The 25,901-nt window shown below is 36.9% G+C and overlaps 1 protein-coding gene across 1 annotated transcript; it reads right to left on the bottom strand.

Annotated features, from left to right (window-relative positions):
• Nucleotides 1-238: 238 nt before the first annotated feature.
• On the bottom strand, nucleotides 239-1,157 carry LOC122435104 (mitochondrial fission factor-like). The gene has a single exon (XM_043459004.1). The coding sequence runs from the start codon at nucleotides 1,026-1,028 to the stop codon at nucleotides 312-314; it is 717 nt and encodes a 238-aa protein (XP_043314939.1). The 5' UTR covers nucleotides 1,029-1,157; the 3' UTR covers nucleotides 239-311.
• Between the last annotated feature and the right edge of the window lie 24,744 nt (nucleotides 1,158-25,901).

Genomic DNA, 25,901 nt, shown 5'->3' with positions numbered 1-25,901 from the left:
CTACGGGGCCCCTCTGTCCAAGGGATTCTCCAGGCAAGAATACTGGAGTGGGTTGCCATTTCCTTTTCCAGATATGATGTTATATATTAATGGATTTCCTAATATAAAATGATCCTTCCATTTTTGGATTAAACCCTATTTGTGAATGGCATATTATTATATATTAAATTGCATATTATATTTGTGTATAGCATAGTGTATAATATACTGTTGAATTAAGATTTTTGCACCTGTATTCTTTTTTTTTTAAGTTTGCAAATTCTTTATATTTCCAGCTGTTGAGACAATATTTCTGAGAGCTGAGGTTACCTCTAGCGGCGAAACCAGAGCCAGCTATTAAGCAGCCAGAATGCTACAGTAATTGAATACATGACCATTTCTCTTTTAGCCCGTTCTTTGTTCTCCTCTTCCAGAAGTTGTAGACATCTATTTCGTTTGATTATCTGTAGTCTTAATGAAGCTGCATCTACAACTGTCATGTCTTCTGAAGTTCCTTCAATCATTGCATCTATATTTGAAATGCCATACCTGACATTGTCATGATGAGGATTAGAAATGGCAGCAGCAGACCCACCAGGAAACACAGGTATGGAGTCAGTTTTGACCAGCTGTCCGTTTTGGCGAACAGCATTTTCACTCATAGAGCATTCTCTTTTTAGCCTGCCAACTGCACGGATTTCTTCATTTTGAGGGGTTGGAGCAGGTCTTTCTAAATCCAGAAAATCTAGCGGTCTTTTACTCAGTGTAAGCACACGAGGTGGTGTTTTTAGAGCCAGAGGCTTAAAGGGAGTTGACTGTATAAGGTCAAGATCTGCTGGTCTTGATAATGGAATGTCTTCATTATTTCTTGCTACCACAATTCTCTTTGGAACTTGCATAATCACACTAGCGTTTGAAACTCCTTCTTGAAATCCTTGTTTCAGGTCAGCATTTGGTGGTGCTACCTTTAATTTTTCCGGGACCGGCATTCGCTGACTAATACCTTCGGTGTATTCCATTTCATACTGAATTCGACTAATTTCCACCATCTCAGCAGCAGTGGGAGAAGGAAAGGCAGCCCCACTCACTAAATGTGTACCAATTACTGCTTGCTCTTTGGCATTATCTGCTTCTGTGCTTCATATTAAATCCATTAACTTGCCTTAGTACGCACGTGCTGGATTTAGAGCCACTTCTGTCCCCCTGGGCCCGCTGGAGGGTCCCCGGAGAGGGCCGCAGCCCGCCGGCTCCCGGGGTTGCACCTGTATTCTTAAGTAAGGTGGGTCTGTTATATAATTGTATAATGCATGGAGACTGAAGCTCTGTAACTGTAGCAAAGAAAGTGATGGGGGCTGTGACAAACAAAATAATTCATACCCCATCTAAGTGGAACAGCCATAACTCAGTGCCAGTTGATTGTTATAAAGTAGGAATGTAGACCCAGTGTGGTAAGATCTGATTTTTTGAGATGTCATAAATCCAGAATTTTATGCTAAATTTCTTAAATTTTAAATATTGACATCTAATTCTAACTGTTTTAAAACTCTGTATGGACAAATCAGAATAAAACAAGACAACACAAATCCCTGGAGAATCTGAGGGCTGGGTCTGGCCTATGACTGCCAGTTTTCTGTCTCTGGAATAGAAGATTTCTTTTTTGAATTTTGCCTAATTTCTTTGTTTACTTGGGGACAAATTATATAGTGTCATCAAAAAATTATAATCATGATTTAAAGACTTATCCCTTAAAAATTGTCCATTTACTTAACTATTAATTGATGTTGTCTATAAATACGAACAGAACACGTCATACTAAATTTGCATTCATATCTAGCTAATTGAGAACCTTCATTATAAACGTATATTTATATAACTTTTTACCTTTAGCAAAATAAAGAAGTAATTTTGCTTTATACTTTAGGGAATGTCTGAGGGTCAGGATAATATAGTTCAATCTCTGTATAGGCAATGAGTCTGTAGAATGTTCCAATAAACACAGTGATAATATAAAAGTCTAGTATAGAATTTTTAGTCTTCAAAGAAATATTGTTGATTTCAGCATTCTTATTTACTACTGTAAGGCAAAATTTTCATATTAAGTTTTGGATAATTCTGATTAATCAGGTACTATGAACCATAATTCCTTTTCCCCAGCTCTCTGATTAAATTGAAAATTCACTGTAATTAATTTTAGATGCATTCAAGTCCATATTGTCCATTCGATTTATTGTTTTACATTTTTAAATGGTATAGCCAAAGTTAAATCACCTAATCCCCAAATATATATTTCTTCTAAGTGCATCACAAACAAAAATTCCTGACAATGTGAATTTCTTATTCTGAGTAAACTTGTTTTCTACCTGAGCTAATGACATCAAAATACACTTTGTCCTTTGAAATTCTTATGAATTTGCTAGTAGCTTTATTTCACTCAAAATATTAATAGATCTTTCCAGCATGGACAGTTCAAACAATAATGAATAGTGTGAGTGTGAGAAAAATTTTGTTCTAATTCTGGCTCTGTCATTAACTGAGTGAACTTAGGCAAATCATTTAACTTATTTAGGCTTTAAGAAACAACTATATAATGAGTATATTTCTTCTAACTCTAAAATTCTGTGACTATAATCTTTCCTTCTACCCCATTACTTTATCCATTTCAGTTTTCAATATCCGTCCAGTGAAGATGCAACCTCTTATTTCTATTACCTCCTTTAAGATACAAATACTCATCCAACATATCCCTACCCTACTCCATAGTGCTGTCAATTCTGCATTTCCCCCCTTTCCTCTCTTCTAGGGTGCTTTATGGAGACCCCGGTGGTTGTAGGCAAATTCTACTTCTTTCCAAATCTTTTATCAGCCTAACAAAATCTGGTTCTCACAAAAGGATATCAGTTTCTTTCCAGATTTGCCTCACTGGAGATTTCACATGTAGACTCCAGTGCATGTGGCCTCCCTGGTGCCTAGCTTATGCAGCATATGGTCAGTTTCTCAAGTACTTGGCTCCTGTAGCACGTGTAGCTTCCCAAGTACTTAGCTCCTTCAGTGGAGATGCTTCTTCAGTGTTCAGTTCCCATAGCTTTCCTTGACCCCATCCCCCACGGGCATTTTTCTAGCTGATACTTACACATAATCAACTTTCTTAGGTAATTTAGAGGGTGGTTTCTAGTAAACCTTGGAGGGCAAATTTCCAGCAAGTTCCATCAGCATACCACCACGGTGACTTCTTTGTCATGGTAGTGCCCAGTCCAATGAGGTCTGGATCTCAACCCTGGCCAGGGGGTGGGATAGGGATGCTTTACTTTGGGTGCTCTATCTCAGCCCTAAGAGTAACAGTTATTCCTTATTTCTGATATTCTTTATTTAAGAATATTCTTTAAAAACATTCTTTAAAGGCTTTACTTCTTACTAGCCAATCCCTTCATTACCATTCACTCTTATAGCTAATAATTCTTTACTTTCAACTTTCCCTATTCAAATTACTGTGTGGACCCAAACTGATGCAAATGATTCTATTTCTTTGTAGCTTAATTCAGTCCTTAATTATTTGCAGTCAGGCTTCTATTCCAACTGCTACTGAAAAACTATGAAACCCAACCACCTTTCTCCACCCCCCTTTTTTGCTGCTTGTGGCAGAAACTTCTTAAAACTCCTACCTTGGCTTCCATGATGTTTTGTTGTTTCAATTGTCTTCCCAAATTTCCAACATTTCCTTCTGGTTTTATTAACTCTAATTTTTCCTCATATTCTTAGCTGTCACTACTAAAGTCTGACTAGTCTTTGGCTACTTTCAGTTTATTTCTTTTCTTTAAGTAACTCATATTCTCATGGCTTCAGCTACCATCTCTGATATAGTTACTTTCAATCTATGTTTTAGTCATTTTACTTCTTCTAACTTTAATTCTATATCATTCATTCTTTTAGTCAACAAATATTTACTGAGTTCTGACTATGTGGCAGACATTGGCAGCTACTGGACATACAAAAGTGAACAAGGCACAATTCCTGCACACAACAGGTTTATTGACTGGTGGTAAATAAAAACAGAATATTACTATCCAGTGTGATAAGTGCTGCAATTGAAGTAGAGAGTACTATGGGTGCATAAAGGAACACCCAATCTAATCTTGGAGGAGGTCAGAGAGGACTTTCCAGAGGAAAGATGTAATCAGAGACCTGAGGATGAGTAGGAGTTAACCAAGGGAGGGGGCTTGAAAGGGAATAAGAGATTAGAAAGATAGTTTCAAGCAGAATGAATAGTATGTTCAAAAGCCTAAGTATCCTAGAAAGCATAGTGTTTTGGGGGGGGGGGCTTCATTTAGTTCAGATCATAAAATTGTAGATCAATGAGCCAGACTATAAAGTTTAAGGGGACTTGTCTCATGCATCCAACCTGGACTGGCGATCTGTTTCACATTTGATAATATACACGTTTTGATGCTGTTCTCTCAGATCATTCCACCCTTGCCTTCTCCCATGGAGTTCAAAAGTCTGTTCTATACATCTGTGTCTCTTTTTCTGTCTTGCATATAGGGTTATCATTACCATCTTTCTAAATTCCATATATATGCATTAGTATACTGTATTGGTCTTTATCTTTCTGGCTTACTTCACTCTGTATAATGGGCTCCAGTTTCATCCATCTCATTAGAACTGATTCAAATGTATTCTTTTTAATGGCTGAGTAATATTCCATTGTGTATAGGTACCACAGCTTTCTTATCCATTTGTCTGCTGATGGGCATCTAGGTTGCACTGGGATGACCCAGAGGGATGAGATGGGGAGGGAGGTGGGAGGGGGGTTCAAGATGGCTAACACATGCAAATCCATGGCTGATTCATGTCAATGTATGGCAAAAACCACTACAATATTGTAAAATAATTAGCCTCCAACTAACAAAAATAAATGAAAAAAAATAAAGTTTAAGGGGAGAGTGACTAAAATGAAGCAGAAGTCAGAAATTCAGATTGCTTATTCTTAGACATTTCTCTTGTGATGTTCTGCAAATGTCAAACTCACTATGTATGGATGATAAAAAAATGTAGTTCAACACTTTTTTCTTAAATGTTCATCCTTTCGACTTATGACTTCTTATTTTTCTGTTTCTCTATGGAAATCATATCCCTTTATGCCACTTTTATACTATCAAGATCATTGCTATTCCTTTGCCTTTGACTCTATTGCCTCTATTCTGAAATACCCACTCTCATCTTCTTTAGTAACTCAATTTTTAAAACCTTTTTGTTTTGTATTGGGTTATAGCTGACTAACAATGTTGTAATAGCTTCAGGTGAATAGCAAAGGGACTCAGCCATACATATATATGCACCCATTCTCGCCCAAACTTCACTACCATCCAGACCACCACATAACATTGAGCAGAGTTCCATGTGCTATACAGTAGGCTTTTGTTAATTATCCATTTTAAATATAACAGTGTATCCATGTCCTTCCCAAACTCCCTAACTATCACTTACTGCCCCCCCATCCTCCCCCCTGGCAATCATAAGTTCATTCTCTAAGTCTGTGAATCTCTTTCTGTTTTGTAAACAAGTTAATTTGCATCATTTCTTTTTAGATTCTACATATAAGGGAAGTCATACAATATTTCTCCTTCTCTGTCTCAATTTTATCATTTATTTAGTATCTCCCTCTTTAAACCTTTATGGCCTATTCAGTATGAAATCATACTTATATTCTATTTTTCCTTTTTCTCAATCCTATATAATTAACTATTTATTTCACATGACCTCTTGTACCTTGTTCACTGATTGCTTTATTCATATATTTCTGCGGGCTGTGCTGAGTACAAGAGACACAGGAGTGAACAAGATAGATAGGACTCTTGCTGTCATGGAGCTGATAATATAGTAGAGTTTTCTGTATGTGTTTCTTACTTTTTCAGCTATACTGTAAGCTCCTTGAAGTCAGGGGCTATGATCTAAAGTTTGTGATAAATGTGTCTGAGCTCAAAATAATAGAAATGAAAAAAAAAAAAAAAAACACTGAACAGCTGAAAGGCTTAAACCTAGTAACATTCCTAAAAATATCCCTAGGTAATATGGACACATATTCTAGAAAATGGGACATTTATCTAGGACATAATGTATTCTGATTTGCAAATACTTTACAGATGAATACTCAGTTTTTTCAAGTGCAAATCACAGCAAATATCTTAAACATTTATCAATTAAACATATACTCATCTATTAGCTTTAATAAACTCTAACTTCATTTCAGTAATTCAACCTCATCACTGTTGACATTTTGTGCTGTGTGCTTAGTCACTCAGTCATGTCCTACTCTTTGCAACCCCATGGACTCCAGACCGCCAGGCTCCTCTATCCATGGGGATTCTCCAGGTAAGAATACTGAAGTGGATTGCCATGCCCTCCTCCAGGTGATCTTCCCAATCCAGGGATCAAACCCAGGTCTCCTGCATTGCAGGTGGATTCTTTACCATATGAGTTACCATGGAAGCCCACTTTAAATTATCTGGCCCAAAGCTAAAATTTTGTGCCAGATAATTCTTTGTTGTGTGTTTGCATGTTGGGTGAGGGCTGCTGGTGCATTGTAGAATGTTTAAGAACATCTCTGGCCTCTTCCTTCTAGTTGTGTGTAGCAACCCCCTAACCCAGTTGTGACAACCAAAAATGTCTCCAGATATTAACAAATGTTCCCCATGGAGCAAAATAATCCTAGTTCAGAAACACTGCAACCTTATTCTGAGATTCATGGTAAAAAGTTATATGGTGACCTTTACTCCAATATTCAAAATAAGACCCCTGTATTTGCATTTTAGAAGAGATCTGAGAATTCCCCACACACAAATTGCAGTTCCTTTTTCTTTCTTTCTTTCTCTCTCTTTCTTTCTTTCCATTTATTTTTATTAGTTCTAGGCTAATTATTTTATACAGAGTATATTATACACAGGAAAGGTTTATATATGAATAAAAAATTATATATTTATAAATGAATATGGAATTTACTCATTCTTCAGCATTACTTATCTTTCAGGTAAAAACTCACATTTATTAGCTATGCACTGTGACAAGTGTTATACATGTATTAGCTCACTTTAATTCCTATAACAACTCTGAGAAGTTGGTATTATATCTGCAGATAAAACTGAGGTTCAGGGAATTAAAATAATTTTTAAAAATTAATGAAGTATACTTGATTTACAAAGTTGTACTAATTTCTGCTATACAACAGAGTGGCTCAGTTATACATACATATACATTCTTTTTTATATTCTTCTCCATTATGGTTTATTCCAGGATATTGCATATACTTCCCTGTACTATACAGTAGGACCTTGTTGTTCATACATTCTATATGTAATATATTTGCATCTACTAACCCCAAACTCCCAGTCCATCCCTCCCCTCCTCCTCTCCCTCTGTCTCCCTCCACATGTCTGTTCTCTATGTCTGTGAGTCTGTTTCATAGATAGGTTAAGTTGTGCCATATTTTAGATTCTACATATAAGTAATATCATATGGTATTTGTCTTTCTCTTCCTGACTTCACAAAGTATGAAAATCTCTAGTTGCATTCATGTTGCTGCAAGTAGCATTATTTTGTTCTTTTAGTAGCTGAGTTGTATTCCATTGTATACAAGTACTTTGTTGTTTTTCAGTCACTAAGTCATGTGCAACTCTTTGCAACCCCATGGGCTGTAGCATGCTAGGCTTCCCTGTCCTTCACAATCTCCCAGAGCTGGCTCAAACTCATGTCCATTAAGTCTGTGATGCCATCCAACCATATCATCCTGTGTCATTCCCTTCTCCTCCTGCCTTCAATCTTTCCCATTATTAGGGAAATGAGTTGGCTCTTCGCATCAGCTGGCCAAAATTTTGGAGCTTCAGCTTCAGCATCAGTCCTTCTAATGAGTGTTCAGGACTTATTTCCTTTAGGATTGACTGGTTGGATCTCCTTACAGTCCAAGGAACTTTCAAGAGACTTCTCCAGCACCACAGTTTGAAAGCATCAATTCTTTGGTCCTTTTTTATGGTCCAACTATTACATCCATATATGACTATTGGAGTAACCATAACTTTGACTATATGTACCACATCTTCTTTATCTATTCATATGTCAATGGACATTTAGGTTGTTTCCATGTCTTTGCTATCATGAATAGTATTGCTATGAACACAGGGGTGAATGTATCTTTGCAAATTATAGTTTTCTCCAGATATATGCCCAGGAGTGGGATTGCTGGATCATATGGTAAATATATTTTCAGTTTTTTGAGGAAACTCCATTCTGTTTTTCATAGAGGTTGCATCAACTTACATTCCCACCAACAGTGTAGGAGAGTTCCCTTTTCTCCACATCCTTTCCAGCATTTATTTGTCGACTTTAAAGATAGCCATTCTGATCGGTATGAGGTGGTTCCTCGTTGTAGTTTTGACTTGCATTTCTTGAATAATTAACAATGTTGAACATCTTTTCATGTGACTGTATGTTTTTGTTGTTGCTGAGTTGTATGAGCTATTGTATATTTTTGAAATTAAGCCCTTGTCAGATGCATTGTTTGCAAATATTTTTTTCCCCTTCTGTAGGTTGTCTTTATGTCTTGTTTATGGTTTCCTTTGCTGTGCAAAAACTCATAAGTTTAAGACCCATTTGTTAACTTTTGTTTTTATTTTTATTGCATTCAGAGAGTGACATAAGAAAACATTGGTACAATTTATGTCAGAGAATGTTTTGCTTACGATCTCATTTAGGAGTTTCAAGGTGTTATGTTCTATGTTTAAATTATTAAGTCGTTTTAAGTTTATTTTAGTGGATGGTGTGAGAATATGTTGTAGCTTCATTGACTTACGTGCTGTAAATAAGCAGCACTGCTTGCTGAAGAGACTGCCTTTTCCCCACTTTGTGTTCTTGCCTCTTTTGTCAAATTAAATTGACCATAAGTCTGAGGGTTTATTTCTGAACTCTCTACGATATTCCATTGATTTTTATTGCTGTTTTTGTGCCAGTACTACCCTGTTTTGATCACTGTATCTTTTTAGTATTGTCTGAAGTCTGGGACAGTTATGCCCACTGACTTGTTTTTTCAGTTCAGTTCAGTCTCTTGGTCATGTCTGACTCTTTGTGACCCCATGGCAAACAGCACGACAGGCTTCCCTGTCCATCACCAACTCCTGGAGCTTGCTCAAACTCATATCCATTGAGTTGGTAATGTTATCCAAACATCTCATCCTCTGTCATCCCCTTTTCTCATGCCTTCAATCTTTCCCAGCATCAGGGTCTTTTCCGATGAGTCACTTCTTCACATCAGGTGGCCAAAGTATTGGAGTTTCAGCTTCAGCATCAGTCCTTCCAATGAATATTCAGGACTGTTTTCCTTTAGGATTTAATGGTTTGATTTCCTTGCAGTCCAAGGGACTCTCAAAAGTCTTCTCCAACACCACATTTCAAAAGCATCAATTCTTCAATGCTCAGCTTTCTTTATGGTCCAACTCTTACATCTATACATGACTACTGGAAAAACCATAGATTTGACTAGATGGACATTTGTCAGCAAAGCAATGTCTCTGCTTTTTAATATGCTGTCTAGATTGGTCGTAACTTTTCTTCTGAAGAACAAGTGTCTTTTAATTTCATGGCTGCAGTCACCATCTGCAGTGATTCTAGATCCCAAAGAAATAAAGTCTGTCACTGTTTCCAGTGTTTCCCCATGTATTTGTCATGAAGTGATGGGACCAGATGCCATGATCTTAGTTTTCTGAATGTTGAATTTTAAGCCAACTTTTACACTCTCCTCTTTCACTTTCATCAAGAGGCTCTTCTGTTCCTCTTTGCTTTTTGCCATAAGGGTGGTGTCATCTGCATATGAGGTTACTGATAATTCTGGCAATCGTGATTTCAGCTTGTGCTTCATCCAGCCTGGCATTTCACATGATGAACTCTGCATATAAGTTAAATAAGCATGGTGATAATCTACAGCCTTGACATACTCCTTTCCTGATTTAGAACCAGTCTGTAGTGGTGAGAGTGGGCACCCTTGTCTCGTTCCTGACTTTAAGGGAAATGATTTCAATGTTTCACCATTGAGGATAATGTTTGCTGTGGGTTTGTCATATATAGCTTTTATTATGTTGAGGTATGTTCATTCTATTCCTGCTTTCTGGAGAGTTTTTATCATAAATGGATGTTGAATTTTGTCAAAGGCTTTTTCTGCATATATTGAGATAATAATATGGTTTTTATCTTTCAATTTGTTAATGTGGTTTATTACATTGACTGATTTGTGGATATTAAAGAATCCTTGCATTCCTGGGATAAAACCCACTTGGTCATGATGTATGATCTTTTTAACATGTTGTTGCATTCTGTTTGCTAGAATTTTGTTAAGGATTTTTGCATCTATGTTCATCAGTGATATTGGCCTGTCATTTTCTTTGTTTGTGGCATCTTTGTCTGGTTTTGGAATTAGGGTGATAGTGGCCTCATAGAATGAGTTTGGAAGATTACCTTCTTCTGCAATTTTCTGGAACAGTTTGAGTAAGATAGGTGTTAGCTCTTTAAATTTTTGGTAGAATTCAGCTGTGAAGCCATCTGGTCCTGGGCTTTTGTTTGCTGGAAGATTTTTTATTACAGTTTCGCTTTCCATGCTTGTGATGGATCTGTTAAGATCTTCTATTTCTTCCTGGTTCAGTTTTGGAAAGTTATACTTTTCTAAGAATTTGTCCATTTCTTCCAAGTTGTCCATTTTATTGGCATAGAGCTGCTGGTAGTAGTCTCTTATGATCCTTTGTATTTCAGTGTTGTCTGTTGTGATCTCTCCATTTTCACTTCTAATTTTGTTGATTTGGTTCTTCGCCCTTTGTTTCTTGATGAGTCTGGCTAACGGTTTGCTAATTTTATTTACCTTTTCAAAAAACCAGCTTTTAGCTTTGTTGATTTTTGCTATGGTCTCTTTAGTTTCTTTTGCATTTATTTCTGCCTTAATTTTTAAGATTTCTTTCCTTCTACTAACCATGGGGTTCTTCATTTCTTCTTTCTCTAGTTGCTTTAGGTGTAGAGTTAGGTTATTTATTTGACTTTTTTCTTGTTTGTTGAGATAAGCCTGTATTGCTATGAACCTTCCCCTTAGCACTGCTTTTAGGGTGTCCGATAGGTTTTAGGTTGTTGTGTTTTCATTTTCATTCATTTCTATGCATATTTTGATTTATTTTTTTTTATTTCTGCTATGATTTGTTGGTTACTCAGAAGCGTGTTACTTAGCCTCCATATGTTTGAATTTTTAATAGTTTTTTTCCTGTAGTTGAGATCTAATCTTACTGCATTGTGGTCAGAAAAGATGACTGGAATGATTTCAATTTTTTTGAATTTCCCAAGGCTAGATTTATGGCCCAGGATGTGATCTATTCTGGAGAAGGTTCTGTGTGCACTTGAGAAAAAGGTGAAATTGATTGTTTTGGGGTGAAATGTCCTATAGATATTAATTAGGTCTAGCTGGTCCATTGTGTCATTTAAAGTTTGTGTTTCCTTGTTAATTTTATGTTTAGTTGATCTATCCATAGGTGTGAGTGGGGTATTAAAGTCTCCCATTATTATTGTGTTATTGTTAATTTCCCCTTTCATTCTTGTTGGCATTTGCTTACATATTGTGGCGCTCCTATGTTGGGTGCATATATATTTATAATTGTTATATCTTCTTCTTGGATTGATCCTTTGATCATTATGTAGTGTCCCTCTTTGTCTCTTTTCACAGCCTTTATTTTAAAGTCTATTTTATCTGATATGAGTATTGCGACTCCTGCTTTCTTTTGGTCTCCATTTGCGTGAAATATTTTTTTCCAGCCCTTCACTTTCAGTCCATATGTGTCCCTTGTTTTCAGGTGGCTCTCTTGTAGACAGCATTTATAGGGGTCTTGCTTTTGTATCCATTCAGCCAGTCTTTGTCTTTTGGTTGGGGCATTCAACCCATTTACATTTAAGGTAATTATTGATAAGAATGATCCCATTGCCATTTGCTTTGTTATTTTGGGTTTGCGTTCGTACAACCTTTCTGTGTTTCCTGTCTAGAGAAGATCTTTTAGCATTTGTTGAAGAGCTTGTTTGATGGTGCTGAATTATCTCAGCTTCTGCTTGTCTGTAAAGCTTTTGAATTCTCCTTCATATCTGAATGAGATTCATGCTGGGTACAGTAATCTGGGTTGTAGGTTATTTTATTCAACATAGTTTTGGAAGTGTTGGCCACAGCAATCAGAGCAGAAAAAGAAATAAAAGGAATCCAGATAGGAAAAGAAGAAGTAAAACTCTCACTGTTTGCAGCCGACATGATCCTCTACATAGAAAACCCTAAAGACTCTACCAGAAAATTACTAGAGCTAATCAATGAATATAGTAAAGTTGCAGTATATAAAATTAACACTCAGAAATCCCTTGCATACCTATACACTAGCAATGATAAAACAGAAAGAGAAATTAAGGAAACAATACATTCACCATTGCAACAAAAAGAATAAAATATTTAGGAGGATACCTACCTAAAGGAACAAAAGACCTATACATAGAAAACTATAAAACATTGATGAAAGAAATCAAACAGGACACAAACAGATGGAGAAATATACCGTGTTCATGGATTGGAAGAATCAATATTGTGAAAATGACTATACTACCCAAAGCAATCTATAGATTCAATGCAATCCTTATCAAGCTACCAACAGTATTTTTCATAGAACTAGAACAAATAATTTCAAAATTTGTATGGAAATACAAAAAAACCCCTCAAATAGCCAAAGTAACCTTGAGAAAGAAGAATGGAACTGGAGGAATCAACCTGCCTGACTTCAGGCTCTACTACAAAACCAGAGTCATCAAGACGGTATGGTACTGGCACAAAGACAGAAATATAGATCAATGGAACAAAATAGAAAGCCCAGAGATAAATCCACATACCTATGGACACCTTATCTTCGACAAAGGAGGCAAGGATATACAATAGAAAAAAGACAACCTCTTTAACAATTGGTGCTGGTAAAACTGGTCAACCACTTGTAAAAGAATGAAACTAGAACACTTTCTAACACCATACACAAAAATAAACTCAAAATAGATTAAAGATCTAAATGTAAGACCAGAAACTATAAAACTCTTAGAGGAGAAGATAGGCAAAACATTCTCTGACATAAATCACAGCAGGATCCTCTATGACCCACCTCCCAGAATATTGGAAATAAAAGCAAAACTAAACAAATGGGACCTAATTAAACTTAAAAGCTTTTGCACAACAAAGGAAACTATAAGCAAGATGAAAAGATAGTCTTCAGAATGGGAGAAAATAATAGCAAATGAAGGAACAGACAAAGGATTAATCTCAAAAATATACAAGCAATTCCTGCAGCTCAATTCCAAAAAATAAATGACCCAATCAAAAAATGGGCCAAAGAACTAAACAGACGTTTCTCCAAAAAGACATACAGATGGCTAACAAACACATGCAAAGATGCTCAACATCACATTATCAGAGAAATGCAAATCAAAACCACAATGAGGTACCATTACACACCAGTCAGGGTGGCTGCTATCCAAAAGTCTACAAGCAATAAATGCTGGAGAGGGTGTGGAGAAAAGGGAACCCTCTTACACTGTTGGTGGGAATGCAAACTAGTACAGCCACTATGGGGAACAGTGTGGAGATTTCTTAAAAAACTGGAAATAGAACTGCCATATGACCCAGCAATCCCCTTCTGGGCATACACACCGAGGAAACCAGATCTGAAAGAGACACATGAACCCCAATGTTCATCGCAGCACTGTTTATAATAGCCAGGACATGGAAGCAACCTAGATGCCCATCAGCAGATGAATGGATAAGGAAGCTATGGTACATGTACACAATGGAATATTACTCAGCCATTAAAAAGAATTCATTTGAATCAGTTCTAATGAGATGGATGAAACTGGAGCCCATTATACAGAGTGAAGTAAGCCAGAAAGATAAACACCAGTACAGTATACTAATGCATATATATGGAATTTAAAAAGATGGTAACGATAACCATATATGCAAAACAGAAAATGAGACACAGATGTACAGAACAGACTTTGGGACTCTGTGGGAGAAGGCGATGGTGGCATGTTCTGAGAGAATAGCATTGAAACAAGTGTACTATCAAGGGTGAAACAGATCAGCAGCCCAGGTTGGATGCATGAGATGGGTGCTCAGGGCTGGTGCACTGGGAAGACCCAGAGGGATGGGATGGGGAGGGAGGTGGGAGGGGGGTTCGGGATTGGGAACACATGTAAATCCATGGCTGATTCATGTCAGTGTATGGCAAAAACCACTACAATATTGTAAAGTAATTAGCCTTCAACTAATAAAAATAAATGGAAAAAAAATAGAGGAAAACAATAGAATGGGAAAAACTAGAGATCTCTTCAAGAAAATTAGAGATACCAAGGGGACATTCCATGCAAAGATGGGCACAATAAAGACAGAAATGGCATGAACCTAACAGAAGCAGAAGATATTAAGAAGAGGTGGCAAGAATACATGGAAGAACTATACAAAAACGATCTTCATGGCCCAGATAACCACAATGATGTGATCACTCACCTAGAGCCAGACATCCTGGAATCTGAAGTCAGGTGGGCCTTAGGAAGCATCACTGCAAACAAAGCTAGTGGAGGTGATGGAATTCTAGCTGAGCCATTTCAAGTTCTGAAAGATGATGCTGTGAAAGTGCTGCACTCATTATGCCAGCAAATCTGGAAAACTCAGCAGTGGCCACAGGACTGGAGAAGCGTCAGTTTTCGTCTAATCCCAAAGAAAGGCAATGCCAAAGAATGTTCAAACTACCACACAATTGCTCTCATCTCACACGCTAGCAGAATAATGCTAAAAATTCTCCAAGCAAGGCTTCAACAGGAGGTGAATCAAGAACTTCCAGATATTCCAGTTGGATTTAGAGAAGATAGCGGAAACTGAGATCAAATTTCCAACATCTGTTGGATCATAGAAAAAGCAGCAGAGTTCCAGAAAAACATCTGGTTCTGCTTTATTGACTACATCAAAGCCTTTGTGTGGATCACAACAAACTGTGGAAGATTCTTCGAGTGATGGGAATACCAGACCACCTTAACCTGCCTCCTGAGAAATCTGTATGCAGGTCAATCAGCAGCAGTTAGAACTGGACATGGAAAAGCAGACTGGTTCCAAACTGAGAAAGGAGTATGTCAAGGCTGTATATGTCACCCTGCTTGTTTAATTTATATGCAGAATACATCATGCAAAATGCCAGGCTGGATGAAGCACAAACTGGAGTCAAGATTGCTGGGGAAAATATCAATAACCTCAGATATGCAGATGACACCACCCTTATGGCAGAAAGTGAAGAAGAACTAAAGTGCCTCTTGATGAAGGTGAAAGAGGAGAGTGAAAAACCTGGCTTAAAACTCAACATTCAAAAAATGAAGATCAGCATCCTGTCCCATCACTTCATGGCAAATAGATGGGGAAACAATGGAAACAGTGACAGACTTTATTTTTTTGGACTCCAAAATCACTGAAGATGGTGACTGAACCCAGGAATTTGTAAGATGGTTGCTCCTTGGAAGAAAATCAATGGCCAACCTGGACAGCGTAGTAAAAAGCAGAGACATTACTTTGCCGACAAAGTTCCATCTAGTCAAATCTATGGTTTTTTGAGTAGTCACATATGGATGTGAGAACTGGACCATAAAGAGAGCTGAGTGATGAAGAATTGATGCTTTTAAACTGTGGTGTTGGAGAAGATTCTTGAGAGTCCCTTGGACTGCAAGGAGATCAAACCATTCAATTCTAAAGGAAATCAGTCCTGAATATTCATTGGAAGTACTGATGCTGAAGCTCCAACACTTTGGCCCCCTGATGTGAGGAACTGACTCTTTGGGAAAGACCCTGATGCTGGGAAAGACTGAAGGCAGGAGTTGAAGGGGATGACAGAGGATAAGATGATTGGATGGCATCACCAACTCAATGGACATGAGTTCAGCAAGCTTCGGGACTTGTTGATAGACAGGGATTCCTGGCATGCTGCACTATGGGGTTGCAAAGAGTCAGAAACGACTGAGCGACTGAACTGAACTGAAATCAAGGTTGTTGGAAGGAAAAAGATCTAATTACTCCGTGGTAAACACTTCAGTACCATTGCAGAGTTGTTTTTTTTTTTTTTGTCAAAAGTAGTATATGTTTACTTATGATATAGTTTAATGGGTAGTGTAGTGGAATGAGAAAGTGCTATTCTGGGAATCAGGAGACTTCAGAGATTTAGTCTTGATTTTTAATGTAATTAATACCCTGAATAAGTTATTTCTCTACTCTGGACCTCAGGTTCCTAACTTGCCCACATGATTTCTAGGCTCTTTTTTTGGCTCTGGATTCTAAAAAGATCTGTGTTGTAGAAAATTTCTCTTAAGAAATAGAAATCACAAATATCATATATGACATTTTTAAAGAGTCACTGTTGAAGTAAAAAATAATCAGAATTTGATGGAAGTAGAAATTCAAAATTATATTTTCACAATCCTAAAGTTGTTTGTTCCTTAGGATTTTTAGTTGTTTTAGATATGATTGCTATTTTAACTCCATTCTTACCTTAGGACCTTTTTCACATATTTCCTCTAGATGGTGCTCCATAACCCCAAATCACTCCTTTTAGGCTAGAAGCTATTAACAAATATTCTTATTCAAGAACAAACTCTCCTTTGGCTCCAAATTCTCTACTATATTTTATCAGTGTCACAATTTGTAGGATACCAGTACTACAAATATATTTTTCTAAGATGTATAAATACATCTGACAAATGTATTTAATAAAGCACAAGCCACCCTCTGTATGGAATAATACCGTCTGTTTTGCTGTGTAATGATCTGATTTCTTATATCCATTATGTAAACCAGCCATTAATCGGTGTTCAATGTTTAGTATTCTCTTGATCTGCTAAACAGTAGGTACATCATTTAAAAAGTGAAGATTTTGGGAATTCCCTGGTTAGGACTCTGTTCTTCCACATAAGGGCTATGAGTTCAATCCCTGATCATGGAACTAAGATCCCAGAAACCCTGCAGCATGGCCTAAGTAAACAAATAAATGAAACTTTTAAAAACATATTAGTACTAAGTAGGGTAAAATCCACATCTGATAAATCATAATGGAACTTATTTTAATATAGTAAAGGGCAAAAATATATTCCCTCCTGAGGAATTATAATTAGATTGACAAAAGACTTCCCAGCAACAAAAATCGAAGTCAGTGTGGAACAATGTCCAGTTTAACTAAGATTTAAGAGAGAAAGTGAAATAAAGATATTGCAGACATGTAATCACTGAGGCAGTTTGTCATCAGAGACACTTAGTGAAAGAAGGTTACTAAAGGATGGACTTGAATAAGAAGGAAGTTGAAACTGAAGGAAGTAGGATGCAAGAAACAATGGTGGAAAAATAAAATATCAAACACATGGGAAAATATAAGCAAACATGATCTGTTTTTCAAAAGAAGAGAAATTGGGAAGGTTTTAAAAAAATGTATTGGAGTTACAATTTAGACAAAAATAACATAAACTAAGGAGTGGGTGATCTAAGCGTTTCATTTTGTTCAGGAGGAATGTAGAAATATTGTTATACTTTATACTTTGGGAATACAGAGTTAAAAATTATGAGTACCCACTGCTACTGCTAAGTCACTTCAATTGTGTCCGATTGAGCGATCTCATCCCTGGGATTCTCCAGGCAAGAACACTGGAGTGGGTTGTCATTTCCTTCTCCAATGCATAAAAGTGAAAAGCGAAAGTGAAGTCTCTCAGTCATGTCTGACTCTTCACGACCCCATGGACTGCAGCCTACCAGGCTCCTCCGTCCATGGGATTTTACAGGCAAGAGTACTGGAGTGGGGTGCCATTGCCTTCTCCATGAGTACCCACTAAAAGTATGCAAATGAAATACAATTTACCCTTGGGAAAAAAAAACCAAAAGAACAAAAATAAAAACATAGGACACCTTGAGTTAAATTTTCTTTACACATATCCAATAGATACATAATGAATATTTTAAAGGAAATATTTTGTTATTTATTTTCATTATAATATTCATTATTTCACAAAAATATTACAACTTTATACACAAGAAATATCTTAGATCAGACATTTTTTGACTTACATTTTACAAAATGTCAAAAATGTCATTTAATTAAGAAAAATTGCAGTTGCATTTACTGTCTTTATTCTTAAGTATTCTGTCATTCTTTAGTTCTCTAGTCTCTTTAAGAAACTAATTATCTCTCTAACTCTAATCTCTTACCATCATTCTGCCTCTCACTTTAACCCTGAAAGCCAATGATGTCAATTCCTTGGTATCTCAACATACTGAGAGTACCAAATTGGAAAATAACATGAGTTGTCTTGGAATATTAAAAAAATTTTTTTTAACTTTTTTGAGCTGTTTTGTGTGTGTGTTTTATCACATACAATTTTGTATTTAGCTGCCATTTTAAATAAATTACTAATTCAGGAAATGTTTAAATGTAACCAGTGCTGGACATTATAATTTTATGTTTATTGATTGTTGGAGAATTTTAAATATAGTGTAGTTAGTTTTTTCTTCTTAAAAATTTTTATTGGAGTAAGGTTGATTTACAATGTTGCATTAGTTTCAATTGTACAGAAAAGTGAATCAGTTATACACATACATATATCTATTCTTTTTTTCTTTTTTTAGATTCTTTTCCTGTATAGACCATTACAGAGTACTGAATAGAGTTCCCTGTGCCTTACAGCAGGTTCTATTAGTTATCTATTTTATATAGAGAAGTGTGTATATGTCAACCCCAATCTCCCTATTTATCCCCCCCTCCAAACTCCTGATAATCATGTTTGTTTTCTATATCCATGATTCTACTTCTGTTTTTTAAATGAATTCATTTGTACTCCCTTTTTCAGATTCCACATATAAGTAATATCATATGATATTTGTCTTTCTGTGTTTGACTTACTTCATTCAGTATGACAATCACTGCGTCCATCCATTTTCTGCATATGGCATTATTCTGTTCTTTTTAATGGCTGAGTAATATTCCATTGCACATATGTACCACATTTTCTTTACCCACTCCTCTGTTGATGGACATTTAAGTTGCTTCCAGGTTCTGGTTATTGTAAATAGTGCTTCAGTGAACATTGGGGTGCATGTGTATTTTTGAATTATGGTTTTCTCTAGGTATATGCCCAGGAGTGGGATTGCTGGATCATATCATAGTTTTATTTTTATTTTTTTAAGGAACCTCCATACTGTTCTCCATATTAGTTGTAACAGTTTACAGTCTCACCAAAAGGGCAGGAAGGTTCCCTTTTCTCCACACCCTCTCCAGTACTTATTGTTTGTAGATTTTTTTGATGATAGCCCTTCTGATTGGTGTGAGGTGATACCTACTGTAGTTTCAATTTGCATTTCTCTAATAATTAGTGATGTTGAGCATATTTTCATATACTTTTTAGCCACCTGTCTGTCTTCTTTGTAGAAATTTCTATTTAGATCTCCTGTCAAGTTTTTTAGAGTTGTTTGCTTATTTGATATTGAGTTGCACGAGCTGTTTATATAGTTTGGAAATTAATAATTTGTCAGCCACTTTGTTTACAAATATTTTCTACTGTTCCGAGTGTTGTCATTTTGTTTTGTTAATGGTTTTCTTTGTTCAGGAAAAGCTTTTAAATTTAACTAGATCTCATTTGTTTATTTTTGTTTTTATTTTCATTACTCTAGAAAGTGGATGAAATAAAAAAAGATCTTGCTACAATTTATGCCATAGAGTGTTTTGCCTATGTTTTCCTCTGAGAGTTTTATAGTGTCAGGCCTTACATTTAGATCTTTAAATCCATTTTGAGTGTTTGTGTATGGTGTTAATAGATTGTTATAATTTCATTCTTTTATAGCTGCTCTGTTTTCCCAGCACGACTTAATAAAGATACTATCTTTTCTAAATTGTCTAAGATTAGGTGACCATGGGTACATGGGTTTATCTCCTGGGATTTTTTAAAGCTTTTATCTATTTATTATTTTTTAAAATTATTTTTTAATTGAAAGAAAATTATAGTGTTGTGCTGGTTTCTGCCATACAACAATGCAAATCAGCCATAATTATACATATATCCCTTCCCCAAATCATTACACTCTGAAGTCATCCAGGTTGGGCTCCTTGTGTTTTATAGCAGTTTTTCATCAGCTGTCTATTTTACACATAGTAGTGTATATATGGGCTTCCTGAGTAGCTCAGTGGTAAAGAGTTGGCCTGCAATGTAAAAGACATGGGTTTGATCCTTGGGTCAGGAAGATCCCCTGGAGGAGGAAATGGGAACCTGCTCCACTATTCTTGCCTGGGAAATTCCATAGATAGAGGAACCTGGCGGGCAATAGTCTATGGGATGGCAAAAACCTGGACACAACTTAGTGACTAAACAACAACAGTATATATACATATATACATATGTGTGTGTATATATATATATTATATATATATATATATATATATATATATGATACTTTCTCCATTCGTACCACTCTCTCCTTTCCCCACTCTAACAACAAGTCCATTATCTATAGCTGCATATCCATTTCTACCTTGTAAATAGGTTTATTAATATTAATACCACTTTTCTAGTCTCCATACATACATGTTAATATATAATATTTGTTTTTCTCTTTCTGACTCACTTTACTCTGTGTAATAGGCTCTAGGTTAATCCACCTGACCTGAACTGATTCAAATTTGTTTCTTTTTATGGCTGAGTAGTATTCCATTGTATATATGTATGACATCTTCTTTATCCACTCATCTGTCTATGGATGTGCTTGTTGTTGCAAGGAACAATGAAGCACATGTATCTTTTAGAATTGTGGTTTTCTCAAGGTCTATGCTCAGTAGTGGGATTGCTGAGTCATATGGTGGATTTAATCCTAGTATTTTAAGGAATCTCCATGCTGTTTTTCATAATGGCTCTATCAGTTTACTTTCCCACCAGCAGTGCAAGAGGGTTCTCCCTTTTCTGCACATCCTCTCCAGCATTTACTGTTTGTAGATTTCTTGATGATAGCCATTCTGACTGGTGTGAGGTGATAACACATTGTAGTTTTGATTTGTATTTCTCTAATAATGAGTGACAGAGAAGACAATGGCAACCCACTCCAGTACTCTTGCCTGGAAAACCCCATGGACGGAGGAGGCTGGTAGGCTGCAGTCCATGGGGTCGCTAGGAGTCAGACACGACCGAGCTACTTCACTTTCACTTCTCACTTTCATGCATTGGAGGAGGAAATGGCAACCCACTCCAATATTCTTGCCTGGATAACCCCAGGGATGGGTGTCTGGTGGGCTTCCGTCCATGGTGTCAAACAGAGTCGGACACGACTGAAGCAACTTAGCAGCAGCAGCAATAATGAATGATGTTGAGCATTTTCCCATGTGTTTACTGGGAATCTGTATGTTTTCTTTGTAGAAGTGTCTATTTAGGTATTCTGCCCATTTTTTGATTAGGTTGTTTGTTTCTCTGATATTGAGCTGTATGAGCTGGTTATACATTTTGGAGATAAATCCTTGGTAAGTTGCTTCATTTACAGTTGTTTTCTTTCCATCTGAGGATAGTCTTTTCATCTTGTTTATAGTTTCCTTTGCTGTGTTTTTATTTCCATTAATCTAGAAGATGGTCTAGTGGTTTTCCTTACTTTCATCAATTTAGCCTGAATTTTGCAATAAAGAGTTCTGATCTAAGCCTCAGTCAGCTCCAGGTCTTGTTTTTGCTGACTGTATAGAGCTCCATCTTTGGCTTTAAAGAATATAATCAATCTGATTTTGGTATTGACCATCTGGTAATGTCATGTTTAGGGTCGTCTCTTGTGTTGTTAGAAGAGGGTGTTTGCTATGACCTGTGTATTCTCTTGGTAAAACTCTGTTAGCCTTTGCCCTGCTTCATTTTGTGCTCCAAGACCAAACTTGTCTGTTACTTCATGTATCTCTTGATTTCCTGCTTTTGCATTCCAACCTCCTATGATGAAAAGGGAATATTTCTTGGGTGTTAGTTCTAGAAGGCCTTGTAGGTCTTCCTAGAACCACTCAACTTCCACTTCTTTTGCATTAGTTGTTGGGGCATAGACTTGGATTACTGTGATGTTGAATGGTTTGCCTTGGAAATGAACCAAGATCATTCTGTCATTTTTGAGGTTACATGCAAGTACATCATTCTGTTGTTTCTGAGATTTTACCCAGGTACTACATATTGGACTGTTTTGTTGACTATGGGGGCTACTCCATTTCTCTTAAGGGATTCTTGCCCATAGTAGTAGATATAATGATCTTCTGAGTTAAATTCACCCATTCCTGTCCATTTTAGTTCACTTATTCCTAAAATGTCAATGTTCACTCTTGCCAACTTCCGCTTGACCACATCCACTTTATCTTGATTCATGGACCTAACATTTCAGGTTGCCATGAAATATTGTTCTTTATAGCATCAAACTTTACTTCCATAACAGACATGCCCACAATTGAGCATCATTTTCACTTTGGCCCAGCCTCTTCACTTGTTCTGGAGCTATTTCTCCACTCCTTTTCTACTTACTGAAAAATTCAGGCTTAATTTGAAGAAAGTAGGGAAAATTACTAGACCATTCAAATAGGACCTAAACCAAATCCCTATGATTTCATAGAGGAGATGAAAAATAAATTCAAGGGATTAGATTCAGTAGACAGAGTGCCTGAAGAATTATGGACTAAGGTTCATAACATTGTACAGAAAGTGGTGACCAAAACCATCCCTAAGAAAAAGAAATGCAAGGATGCAAAGTGGTTACCTGAAGAGATCTTACAAGTAGCTGAAAAAAGAAGGGAAGTGAAAGGCAAAGGAGAAAGCGAAAGATATACCCAAATGAATGTAGAGTTCCAAAGAATAGCAAGGAGAGTTAAGAAGCCTTCTTATGTGAGCAATGCAAAGAAATAGAGAGAAACATAGAATGGGAAAGATATGAGATCTCTTCAAGAAAATTGGAGATATCAAGGGAATATTTCATGCAAAGATGCACGCAATAAAGAAATGACAGGGGCCTAACAGAAGCAGAAGAGATTAAGAAGAGGTGTCAAGAATACACAGAAAAACTATACAGGAAAAGTCTTAATTTTCCAGATAACCACAGTGGTCTGGTCATTCTCCTAGAGCTAGACATTCTGGAGCATGAAGTCAAGTTGGCTTAGAAAACATTGTGTGTGCTAAGTCACTTCAGTCGTGTCTGACTCTTTGTGACTCAATGGACGTAGCTCACCAAGCTACTCTGTCTATGGGACTCTCCAGGCAAGAATACTGGAGTGAGTAGCCATTCCCTTCTCCAAGAGATCTTCCCAACCCAGGGATGGAACCTGATTTCTCTTGCATCTCTGGCATTGGCAAGTAGGGTTCTTTACCACTACTTCCACCTGGGAAGCCCTAGAAAGCATTACTATGAACAAAGCAGTGGAGGTGATGGAATCCCACCTGAGCTATTTCAAATCCTAAAAGATGATTCTGTTAATGTGCTGCACTCAATATACCAGAAAATTTGGAAAACTCAGCAGTGGCCACAGGACTGGAAAATTCAGTTTTCATTCTAATCCCAAAAAAAGGCAATGCCAAAGAATGTTCAAGCTACCATGTAATTACACTCATTTCACATGATAACAAGGTAATGCTCAAGATCCTTCAAGTTAGGCTTCAAAAATTCATGAACTGAGAACTTCCAGATGTACACGTTGGCTTTAGAAAAGGCAGGGGAACCAGAGATCAAATTGCCAACATCCTTTGGATCATAGAAAAAGCAAGATAATTTCAGAACATCTACTTCTGCTTCATTGAGTATGCTAAAGCCTTTGACTGTGTGGATCACAACAAACTGTTGAAAATTCCGAAAGAGATGGGAATACCAGACCACCTTACCTGACTCCTGTGAAACCTGTATGCAGGTCAAGGAACAACAATTAAAATAGGATGTGACTTTGGGACTGAACAACAATCTAGTAGGTGGGTCAGAGAGAATCTTGTTGCAATTTACGTCAAAGAGTGTACTACCTATGTTTTCCTCTAAGAGCTTTATATTTCCTGGCCTTACATTTAAGTCTTTAATTCATTCTGAACTTATTTTCTATATGGGGTTAAGTCATACCTTTACACAAAGCTGTCTAGTTTGTCCAGCACAACTTATTGAAGAGACTGTCTTTTCTCCATGGTATATTCTTGCCTCCTTTATCAAAGATAAGATGCCCATATGTGTGTGGGTTTTTCTCTGGAGCTTTCAATCTTGTTCCATTGGTCTATATTGCTGTTTTTGTACCAGTACCATACTGTCTTGATGACTATAGTTTTGCATTATAGTTGAGGTTAGGGAGAGCTTCCCTGGTAGCTCAGCTGGTAAAGAATCCATCTGCAATTCAGGAGACACTGGTTCGATTCTTGGATCAGGAAGATCTGCTGGAGAGGGGATACACCTCCCACTCCAGTATTCTTATCTTCCCTGGTGGCTCAGCTGGTAAAGAATCCAACTGCAGTGCCAGAGACATGGGTTTGATCCCTGGGTTGGGAACATTCCCTGAAGAAGGAAAGGCTACCCACTCCAGTATTCTGGCCTGGAGAAATCCATGAACTCTATAGTCCATGGAGTCACAAACAGTCGACATGATTGAGTGACTTTCATTTTCATTGAGATCAGGGAATTCGATTCACCTAGTTCCAATTTTCTTTTTCAAGATTACTTTGGCTATTCAGGGTGTTTTATATTTCCATACTAATTGTGAAATTTTTTTTCTCTTCCTGTGAAAAATGTAATTCATAATTTGATAAGGATCGCATTGAATCTATAGATTTGTTGGTGTAATATAGTCATTTTGGCAATATTGATTCTTCAGCTCCAAGAACATGGTATATGTCTCCATTTGTTTATGTTGTCTTTGATTTCTTTCATCAGTGTCTTATAGATTTTCAAATAAAAGTCTTTTGTATCTTTGGGTAGGTTTATTCCTAGGTATTTTATTCTTTTTGTTGTAGTGGTGAATCAGTTTCCTTAATGTCTCTTTCTGGTTTTTCATTGTTAGTAAACAGGAACTCAAGGAATTCCTCTGTATTAATTTTACATTCTGTGAATTTTACATTATGTGAATTTTTTGTTGTTCAGTCACTCAGTCATGTCCATCTCTTTGTGACCCCATGGGCTGCAGCAAGCTAGGCTTCCCTCTCCTTCACCATCTTCTGGAGCTTGCTCAAACTTATGTCCATTGAGTTGGTGATATCATCCAACCATCTGATCCTCTGTCATCCCCTTCTCTTCATGCCTTCAATATTTCCCAGCATCAGCGTCTTTATCAATGAGTCAGCTCTACACATCAGGTATTGGTAGCTTCAGCTTCAGCAACAGTACTTTCAATGAATATTCAGGACTGATTGCCTGTAGAATTGAATGGTTTGATCTCCTTGCAGTCCAAGGGACTCTCAAGAGTCTTCTCCAACACCACAGTTCAAAAGCATCAATTCTTCAGCACTCAGCTATCTTTATGGTTCAACTCTCACGTCCATACATGACTACTGGAAAAACCATAGTTTTGACTAGATGGACCTTTGTTGGCAAAGTAATGTCTCTGCTTTTTAATATGCTGTCTAGGTTGGTCATAGCTTTTCTTCCAAGGAGCAAGCATCTTTTAATTTCATGGCTGCAGTCACCATCTGCAGTGATTTTGGAGCCCAAGAAAATAAAGTCTGTCACTGTTTCTACTGTTTCCCCATCTATTTGCCATGAAGTGATGGGACCCAATGCCACAATCTTAGCTTTTTAAATGCTGAATTTTAATCCAGGTTTTTCAGCTCTCCTCTTTCACCTTCATCAAGAGGCTCTTTAGTTCCTCTTCACTTTC

The sequence above is a fragment of the Cervus canadensis genome, chromosome X (genome assembly GCF_019320065.1).
Source record: "Cervus canadensis isolate Bull #8, Minnesota chromosome X, ASM1932006v1, whole genome shotgun sequence".
NCBI classification, from domain to species: domain Eukaryota; kingdom Metazoa; phylum Chordata; class Mammalia; order Artiodactyla; family Cervidae; genus Cervus; species Cervus canadensis.
This window is presented reverse-complemented; position numbering and strand designations above follow the sequence as displayed.

Bases quoted from the DNA above. Each gene is read 5' to 3' on its own strand.
- LOC122435104 (XM_043459004.1), bottom strand. From the start codon at position 1,028: ATGGTGGAAATTAGTCGAATTCAGTATGAAATGGAATACACCGAAGGT.